Genomic DNA, 9,714 nt, shown 5'->3' with positions numbered 1-9,714 from the left:
GCCAAGAATAAACATTAGTTATCTTTTTTTTTTTTTCCCTAAAAAGACAAGAACAATTTTTTTTTAAAATGTTTAAATGGATAATAATTTACTTATCCTTTCATATCCAAGTTTTTAATGTTTTTTTTCCCGGATTGGATTTTCATGTCCAAGTTTTTAGTGTTGGAAATTTTACCTCTTTTGATCCTCTTTGTACAAAAAGGCACTTTGGTTAATTAATTTATTTTTTATCAGGCACTCTGGTTATTTCTCCATAAAAGGTAGCAAAAGGTGCAAATTAATTCAAAAAAAGAATTATTAATTTTATACTTAATTCTTTTTTATGATGAAATCCTAAAAATAAACTAAAATTTAAAATACATATACAAGAAGGAAAAAAACTACACAACAGCTTAAAAAATTAAAAATTAAAAAAAAAAAAAAAACAACCGCCCCCTTCGCCCAGTTAGCTTCCAGGCTTCCAGGCAATAGGAACAATTCGGAGTTTCTTGCAGCAAGCTAGCAAAGCAAACTTCTTTCTCTTGTTGAACCTGATTCTGATTTCTGTCTGAAGTTGTTCTCGTCGTTCCTATAACCATTTTCAGGTAAACGAAAAGAAAAATAGTTTTTTACTAAATTAAATTCTTTTATCCCGTTTCTTTGTCAACCCAAAAACCTACACCCTTCAATTTTAAATGTTTGTTTTATGATGGAAGTGATAATATAAATGAAATTATGGAGCTTTGTCATTAATTTTGTTGAACTCTGGTTCTGCAAAACCTAACTTGTGAAACGTAGTCGTTTCTACTTTGGAATCATATATCCTGCGAATGGCCTCAATCTGAAAGGAGGAAGTGTGCGAATTGTTTGATTATGTTGAATTCTGTTGCTTGGTGTTAATGGGTTTTACTTTGTGACCCAGTTTCTGTTTAAGACAATGGATGAAAATTCAAGCGACAAGGAGTCCTTGATGGCTCGCATTCATCAGCTGGAGCAAGGTATGTGCTATTTATTGGGTCCCCAATTTCAATATATTGAGCAAAATTCAAAATTGGTTTTGTAAATTTAGTGACGTGAAAGAAGCATAAGTATGGGTTTTAGGGAGTTGATGTTGTAGGTATTAGATGAGTGTTAGGTTCATCTTGAAGTGTGTTAAAAGGATGACGGATCGGACCGAAAGCTGTTTAGCTTGGTCAGGATGGCAGGTTTGGTGTGTTGCTGGTTCTGGTAGCAAGAAGCCTCCTTACATCTTTGAATAGGCTTCTGAAAACATAACCATGTCAAAGTTACAAGTTTGGGATGTCAGTCTTGGTGTTTGATACAAGCATGTGCAGGTTCACGGTAATACTAGTACGACTTTGGAAGCAGACAACTTGGTTGTTTCACTAAAAACATTGCATGAAACGAAATCTGGGGATATTAAGTGATTTTTGTAAGAAAACTACAATTTGGCTGAAGGGATTAGTTTATAGTCTATTAAGGTTTCAATGTAATGAAAAAGAAAGCAGGGTGTCTCATCACTTCCATAATTCCCTTTTCGAAACTTGAAGAAATTGATTTACCAACTGGAGTATTATAGCTAATACGATGAAGTGGAAAGAATAATCTCTCTCTGCCCCTGTTTTCCTGATTTCTAGGCATATCATGTGTATCTTCTTTCTCTTACTTTTAACCGAGCACTTTAATTGTCAACTTTAGAGTGATGCAATGTATAACAGGAAATCTGTTACGTTTTCAATCATTGTTGACTTGTATTGGGTGCACCTTGACTGCCAAGATACAACCAAGCAGTAGTAGCTAGTTGCATAATCTTCTCAAAACCCAGTCTGAAACCTGCTTTTATACATTCTCTTTCTTTCTTTGGCATGTACTTTGGAAAAAAAAAATATTTTGCAAAATATAAGACTTGTCAACTCTTGGAAGATGGCAATGCTGCACGTCAAGTATATAATTGTGCTTCTGTAAACAATGCTGTTTAGAAAAAAAAAAAAAAAAATATTTTGCAAAATATAAGACTTGTCAACTCTTGGAAGATGGCAATGCTGCACGTCAAGTATATAATTGTGCTTCTGTAAACAATGCTGTTCAGTTTGTGACCTTGAGTTGTATGCCAGTGTCAACTCTATACTCACATGTAAGATAAAATATGTGGATTATAATGTTTTTCAGAGCGTGATGAATTACGCAAAGACATTGAACAGTTGTGTATGCAACAAGCTGGACCAAGCTACCTTGTTGTGGCTACTAAGATGCATTTTCAAAGGTATAATTCCTACCTAGCCAATACGATCCAGTTCTTTTCCCTTGCATTTTCCTCTTCTTTTTATTGACAGGCGGGAAAGGGAAATTTGTCACCCATGGCCCGTGGGGTGGTATTATCAAGAAAACATTAAATATGTTTTGCGTTAAAATTTAATGCCTATTAGGACAGCTGGCTTGGAGCAGGAGATTGAAAACTTGAAAAAGAAGCTAGCTGCTTGCACTAGAGATAATGTGAATCTTCAAGAGGAGCTTTCAGAGACTTACAGAATCAAAGTGAGTACTTTAACTTTCTTCACTTGTGTAACTGCTTATGGAAGCTGATACATGTGCTTTGTACCTCCAGGGCCAGTTGGCTGATCTTCATAGTGCAGAGGTGGCAAAGGTCTCTATCTCTCTGTCTCTCTGTCTCTCTGTCTCTGTCTCTCTGTCTCTCTCTGTCTCTCTCTCTTACCGTCCCCTCCCACTCCCTCCTTCCCACCCCCTACCTTCCTTACTCCTTTAGCTAGACTTTGCATTGTAATGTAACCAAACATCTGCATTCGCTATCCAATTTAATCAAATTTGGTAAAGATGAAAGTTAAAAAAAGTTCAAACAACAACAAGAACAGTAATGTACAGGAGAGCAACGCTGGCTTTCTTTTCTTATCTAAAGAAGAAATTAAATGATGATGGCATCCTCTTTTGCATCCCAATATCTAGCAGAATATTTCAGAGAAATAAGAGTAGTTTCTTATTTATAATGAAATTTAATGCAAATTACTTTCTTTGTTGTATTTTTGGGTCTGATTTGTTGAATTTCTTGCCCAGAATGTGGAAGCAGAGAAGCAGCTTAAGTTTTTCCAGGGCTGTGTAGCTGCAGCTTTTGCTGAACGAGATCATTCAATAATGGAGGTTATGGCAACCACCATTTTTTTAAGCTTATTTTCTACATGTATAACACTAATTAAGTGATTTCCTGCATGGAATATTAAAAAAATTAGAAGTTTTTAAGATGTTACATTTCTTATCACAGGCTGAGAAGGCTAGGGAGAAAGAGGAGTTTATGTCAAAGAAACTATGCGATATAGAGGAGAGGTATCTATCATCCTTTCATGAATGGAGAATTGATTATAAGCACTAATTTTACAAAATAAAAAGTTGAACTGAGCTGATGTGGATCTTTTGTTTGAAGGTTCAACAAACAGTCCAGTGTTAACGCCACACGCACTCATGAAAAAAAAAGAAAAAAAAAAAAATCTCTCATAGAAATGCTGTACTTTTTCTTTCTTTCCAAAGTTATGTTTGGCTGTCTGTTCCCTGAATTTCGGGCATCTACTTGTCACTTTAGGAACTTGTGATTAGGCATTTTCATTATTTTCTTTCAGTTGTCATGCTGTTTTTAGCATCCTATAAAGCGAAGATGATACTATAATGCAAGTGAATGCAATAGTTCTTTCAAGATGAGGTGCATCTCATTTGTGTACAGGTTAGAAGAGCTTGCTGCAGATTGTTCTGAAAAGAAAAAACTTAATGATAAACTGCAAACTGATTTAGCAATGCAAGAGGAGCATAATGAAAGTTTCAAGAAGGTGATCCCTTGGTTCCCTCTCTCTCTCTCTCTCTCTCTCTCTCTCTCTCTCATGTTACCCATGTATCGATAATATTCTCTTTGTTGATAGCAACCCAAAAAAACTGGAATAGTACGACACATGGTGATTTTATAAATGTGTGTTACTACAAGTAGTCTTAAGTAAGCAACATCTGATGCATGCTCGTATGACGTGACCTGAAAAATTAGATATTAACATTTAGTTGTACTTTCAGTCCCAAAGAATCAGCAAGATATCTTTCCTCTCAAAATTCGTAGTTAGAGATCATATTTCATGCTTATTTAGAGATTTAAATATGCTCAAGGTATAGCTAGAACTTATATTAAAGTTGTTTCTTCAAATTAGTTTCTCTGTTGCATAGTGCATTTCTGTTGAGTGGTACTCCCAATTTCGACTTTTCCTATTTCCTATTTTCTCATAGTAGATATTATGTTCATAACAGGTAATTGATAAGTTTTATGAGATCAGGCAGCATTCTCCCGAGGGATTTCAGGATACTAGTTGGGACAGTAAATGTGCATGCCTTTTGCATGATCCTGCAGAATGGTGGAGTTTCAATGATGCTTCAACATCTAAATATATTGTAAGTTTTCATAATCTTCGGTTTTCATTTTTATCATCATGAAGGTGTAAATTTGATATAATCTGAGGTTGAACTAGTAGTCAACACACACTCGTTGTAAATTTGATATAACCTGAGGTTAAACTATTAGTCAACACAGACTCGTTACTTTCTAACCTGAGTTTGAGCGAGTGGAGACAGTAGATCAAAAGGAGTAACGTAAGAATTACCAAACATCAGACATCTCTTTGCTGAGGGCCTTGAAAACAAGAAGGGAAGGGAAACACATAGGCATCTTAAAACAACTAATCTGTGAGCAGTCATGATGGAAATTGTGGTCTACATTCCTATTTAATGCATACACCCAAAACTAGTAACTAGTCTAATTATTTACTTTCTGTTTTGTTAGTAGTGTTCGTTGCTATTTCTTCATCAAGTGGGGGCAGTATGTTCTTTACTTATATAATTGATATTTTTGTTGTACTTGTGGAATCATTATTTAGACATATACAAATAGGCCACTCTCTGTAGTTGAATGACAGTCCAGCATGTTGATATTGGGAATACAAGATTGAAGTTGAGTTATCAAGGCATACTTTGTCAATGCACACTCCTTTTCTTGTTAGAAGACTGTTAGTTGTATCTCAACTTTAATATAGATTAGGGCCTTCCCCTTTGGGTTGAACTACTCACACAAGTTGTGGGTTATATTTAAATCGAATTGAAAGCTCACTTCTCAACTTGTGATTCACATGATTCCTGATTATGGGACACATGTATATCTCTCATTTTTGTTGCTAACTTTCAGGTTGATCTTCTAGTTTGTTTTGTCACATAAAACATAAGAATGAGTATATCAATACTTGGCAATCCATAAAAACATAATCAATCCATAGATTAGAAAAGTAGTATAGATTGACTATGCTCTCTCTGTGCATCTTGTGAATCAAAATAGGACGTTGCCCTTCTGTTTTAGTTTCCAGATTGAATTAATCTATTTAAAACTTTTGTCAAAGTAACTAGATTAAGATTGTATGTCCTGTATGCAACTTGAGTAACTTATCCTCAGACAGAGTGCATTAGAGGAAGAGCTTGAGAGGATGAGGAACTCTGTAGATAATCTTCGAAACAGGCTACAAGTGGTAAGGAACTTGCTTTGTACCATCAGCTTTGTGTTGCACACTGAATTTCTTTGTATATTTTTCAAAAATGTATTTTTTTTGTGACATGTAGGGTTTGGAAATCGAAAATCATTTAAAGAGGAGAGTTGGTGAATTGGAAAAGAAAAAAGTAAGTACATGCTTGAATAAGAAAAGGTTCAATATCAGTTTTATTTGCGTACTTTAACTCTGAGTGGCTTACATGCAGATCATTACAGATAAAATGATAAAGAATGAAATTGCAGAATTGCATCATTACCATTCTCAGCATAGAGTTCATGTAATAAATCTACTTAATGAGGGAAAGGCTAGTATCAAATCAATATGTGATGCAATAGAGGAAAAGAGTAGGCAAATTGATGTGGGCAGACTACAAAAGGTGGGGCCTCCTCTGGGAGATGTAAAGCAAGACAAAAATGAATGCCAAGATGTACATGAAAATGCTGATGCTGAACCTCAGTTGTTATCCAAGGTTCGTTCATAGCTGGTTTTTGCTGCATGCTTGCTTGTTTTCCTCTCTCTCTCTCTCTCTCTGTCTCTCATTAATAATATATATATTATTGGTAGAGTTTACTGCGTAATCTTTTGAACATCCAGTTGTTTGTTTCTTGGAAGCTGGGAATAATATGAGATAGTTTCATATTGTTGTTTCAACATATATCTCCACTAGGTTTATTCATTAACTATGATGTAGAGCTATTTATTGAACAGTGATGCAGGAGTTCCTTCAAAATAGGAAGGTGGTGCTTGAATTGAAATTATACTGGTCTTAAGAAGAGACACTTAGAGTCTGATTAGAGCAAGGTGTCATTCTGTCTTAGATGAACACTAAAAGGCTGAATGGAAGCAAGAAACATATTAATAGGAGAATCTGAAATGATAGGACTGGTAGACTTTTGGCCGACTTTAACGTCGACTCACACGCAAGATCACTGATCTTTTTATGCATATTGTTGTCTTCAAGTTATATTATTGTCTGTTGGGTGAGGAGAGGCGGTGCAACGCCGACCCAATTGGAGGAAACTGGGTACTAACAATCAATGGTGCTTGACACCAGACATCTTTGTGGACTTTTAGTCTGAATGATTCCAAAGATAAGCACTAGAGTTTTTGCGAGTGCTCTCTGCTATATAATCTGTGGCTGGTGGACTCAGTTTTCTAGTTAGAATAATAGTAGGCAAAAGAAGCTCGGAGGGTGCTTATAAACTGAGTTGCTCTGTGCTCTACATTTGCTTGTTTCTTATATATTCCATATTGGTTGCAGAATATTGGCCCTGTCTCATCAGAATTTGTGGCAGTTGGAGGGAACGATGCCTCTGGAGCCCTTGCACAGGCATTGCAAGATAAGGTTTTTGCTTTCTTTAACCTACTGGAAAAATCTCTGATAATTATTTTTCGTGAGACTTTGGCATGAATGCTCCTGATTTGTGGTTACTGTTCTTTTTTTTTTTTTTTCCTCAACCATGAATATTTTTCAGGTTGCAACGTTATTGCTTTTATCACAGCAGGAAGAAAGGCATTTACTGGACAGAAATGTGAATGCCGCTCTTGAAAGAAAAATAGAAGAGCTTCAGAGAAACTTACTACAGGTAATTTCTGTAAATGCTCGTCTGTCAGAATTACTTTTATGCGCTGAATATAACTAAACCTAACCGGCCATTATCTCGGGGGGTGGTCTATGCGATTTGCTGCTAAGTCATAAATTATCACATGGAAGACTGAACCGTACATATATGACAGATTGAACTCTAACTATCATGTTAATTTGACAACTCATATCTGACTTCCATTTCATAATAAGGAAACATTAGGATTAGGGTCTTTGTTGTTTCTCTTCAAGAAAAGAAAAGGAAACCTTATCTGTTGATGGTATCATTATTTTGCATATTGTGTAAGCATTTTGATGGTAAGTGACCTTGATGGATCACTTGCCTTGTTATTCCATTATATGCATAAATTTTTTGGTGCCTTTGTTCAAAGATCTATTTGCCTGTTTCGTTGTTACCTTAAAATAATAATGTTGTTTGGGTTCATTGATGAACTGTGCAATTATTCTTTTTGGTTCAGGTTACCAACGAAAAGGTAAAAGCTCTAATGGAGTTCGCACAATTGAAGCAGGATTATCACCAGCTTAAAGAGTGAGATTTCTTCTTTTATGTTTAAAATGTTGGCATTAAAGATGTTATTTCTGTCACTATTAATTTCTGGAAACGATAAGTAGTAAAACTTTAGTTCTGGAAATTATTATTTTGGAGCTTGAGATGTGCCCATATGAGTTAGTACTTGGGTAGTAGACCCACTTTATCTGGACGATTTAGCAATTTATGAGTCGCCCACAAAATTTTTCCCTTACTCCCTAGTGATTTTGTGAACATATCCTGGGTCCTTTGAACAAACCCCCTAAAATGAGACTAAATATTGGAATTTATTAAATAAGTCGTGTAAAATCATACTCATTAAGAAATTATTCGCCATAGTATATGATTGACTAGATTTTATGAACAATTTAGAAGTTATGATACTTTTATGGGAAAAGAGAATGTTCGGGTCAAATGTTAAATTGAACCGAGAAATGTAGGATTATATGACACTTTACGAATCTGACATAAGGAACCTAACATCTTAAGATTGGTGATTGAGAATGTTATCACGAATCTTCTTTTTTCAAGGAGTATACTATCTTCAATGCCTATATGTTGCTTCAGTAACTTATTGAAAGTACTACTGATGATAATGTGCAGGAGAATTGGTCAGGTGACAAATAGAGAAAATTTGCTTGCTGAAAGTGGGGATCGAAAAGCAGTTACTCATGAAAGGGATGGAAGGCTAAAGAGCTTGTTGAAGAAAACGTATTTGAGCCGTTGGGTTGGCCCTCCAGACTCTAGGGGAATTGAAGCTGAAGGTGGCCTAAATATTGAGGGCAACAGGAGGTCCAATAGTAGCATGGAGTTTGCCAGGTTTGTGAATATATTTCGATTTAATTTGAATTGAATGATGCATCACTATAGGTGCTTGGTTCTTGCATATGCATCACTGTTGATTTCACTCACTGACATTATAAGATATGACATCAAAATTCCTTTTTATACCTCTTGTTTTGTGTCCTCTCAGAATGAAAATTGAAATTGCAACACTTAGGGAAAGCATGGGAAATATGGAGCATTTGACTACTACAGTTCACAGGCTTCGTCTATCTCTTTCAAAGGTCTGATGGAAGTTAAGATGTTCTTGTTTTGTTATATGGTGAACTTTCATTATATAATATTCTGTAATCAATTGCTAGCATCGGAACAATGTTTGTCCATCAAAAGCTAGGCTGTTTTAGCAGTATTCATTTATCTATAGTGAAGTCAATGTGTTCAGCGTTTCTGCCTTAATCTACTTTGTAGGCCAAAGAGTCGGTAACTTCTGGAAGTACAATGGTTACTAGCCTATCAGAAACTGTCAACAACATTATTTATGAGGCAAAACTAGTGAAGACTGCACTTGGAAGCTCTCTACCAATCAGTTGGTCAGCAGACACAGATGTTGAATTCAATGATCATAGTCTCAGCAACGAGCCTGGTCGTGTTTCTGGGGAGACCAGCCACGAGAAGATAGATTCTGTTTTTGCTGCTGGATTTGAGATGGTGGAGCTCCTAATACTTGCAGCGCAGATATTGAAGGATAACATGAGCAAAACCGGTTCCTGAGATAGAAGACAAGTGATCTACAGATACTTTGGTAATGGATCCTGATGATGGCTTGCATGCCAAGCAAAACTGGTACCTTTGAAGAAATTGGTGCTCGGAAAATGGCTATAAAGAGAGAGCGGGATAACGATGGTTCTTTACGAAGTAGAAAATATCTGCAGCACAAGGAGAGGTGAAAATGAAACTCAGTCAAGGAGGGCTGAGTACCGGCTCATGCAGTAGCTTGTCATTGTACATTTGTAACCGATTGTTTTTTAAGTCTGTTGTCCGAGGAGTGATTAGGGATTTCAACCCCTTAGAACATGCATGGATGTATATATGTGTTGCTCATGTACAGTATATTGATAAGTTAATTGGGTTGAGTTTGTCAAACAAAAGCTGATGCAATCCTTTGTCATACTAATTTATTGGAATGGTGCTTTTGCATATTAACCTATTTACTGGAAGTTACTTCACCTTGGTGATTTGTA

General features: G+C 35.9%; 1 protein-coding gene across 3 annotated transcripts; it reads left to right on the top strand.

Moving 5' to 3' along the window:
- Positions 1-408: 408 nt before the first annotated feature.
- On the top strand, positions 409-9,680 carry LOC117636802 (probable DNA double-strand break repair Rad50 ATPase). 3 transcript variants are annotated; one of them, XM_034371474.1, is made up of 18 exons: positions 409-584; positions 902-977; positions 2,149-2,242; positions 2,411-2,514; positions 2,585-2,623; positions 3,049-3,132; positions 3,254-3,315; positions 3,707-3,809; positions 4,273-4,413; positions 5,466-5,534; positions 5,626-5,682; positions 5,761-6,024; positions 6,817-6,900; positions 7,031-7,141; positions 7,620-7,690; positions 8,294-8,509; positions 8,664-8,757; positions 8,942-9,680. In XM_034371474.1, exons 3-18 carry the CDS (start codon positions 2,155-2,157, stop codon positions 9,242-9,244), a joined length of 1,890 nt encoding a protein of 629 aa, XP_034227365.1. In that variant the 5' UTR covers positions 409-584; positions 902-977; positions 2,149-2,154; the 3' UTR covers positions 9,245-9,680. The 3 variants fall into 3 exon arrangements, with proteins under 3 accessions (XP_034227365.1, XP_034227363.1, XP_034227364.1); XM_034371472.1 differs by having other exon boundaries at positions 2,406-2,514; XM_034371473.1 differs by lacking the exon at positions 2,585-2,623 and having other exon boundaries at positions 2,406-2,514.
- Positions 9,681-9,714: the final 34 nt, after the last annotated feature.

Source organism: Prunus dulcis, chromosome 8 (assembly GCF_902201215.1).
Source record: "Prunus dulcis chromosome 8, ALMONDv2, whole genome shotgun sequence".
Classification (NCBI taxonomy): Eukaryota; Viridiplantae; Streptophyta; class Magnoliopsida; order Rosales; family Rosaceae; genus Prunus; species Prunus dulcis.
Note: the sequence above shows the minus strand (reverse complement) of the source record. Positions and strands in the feature narration are given on the sequence as shown.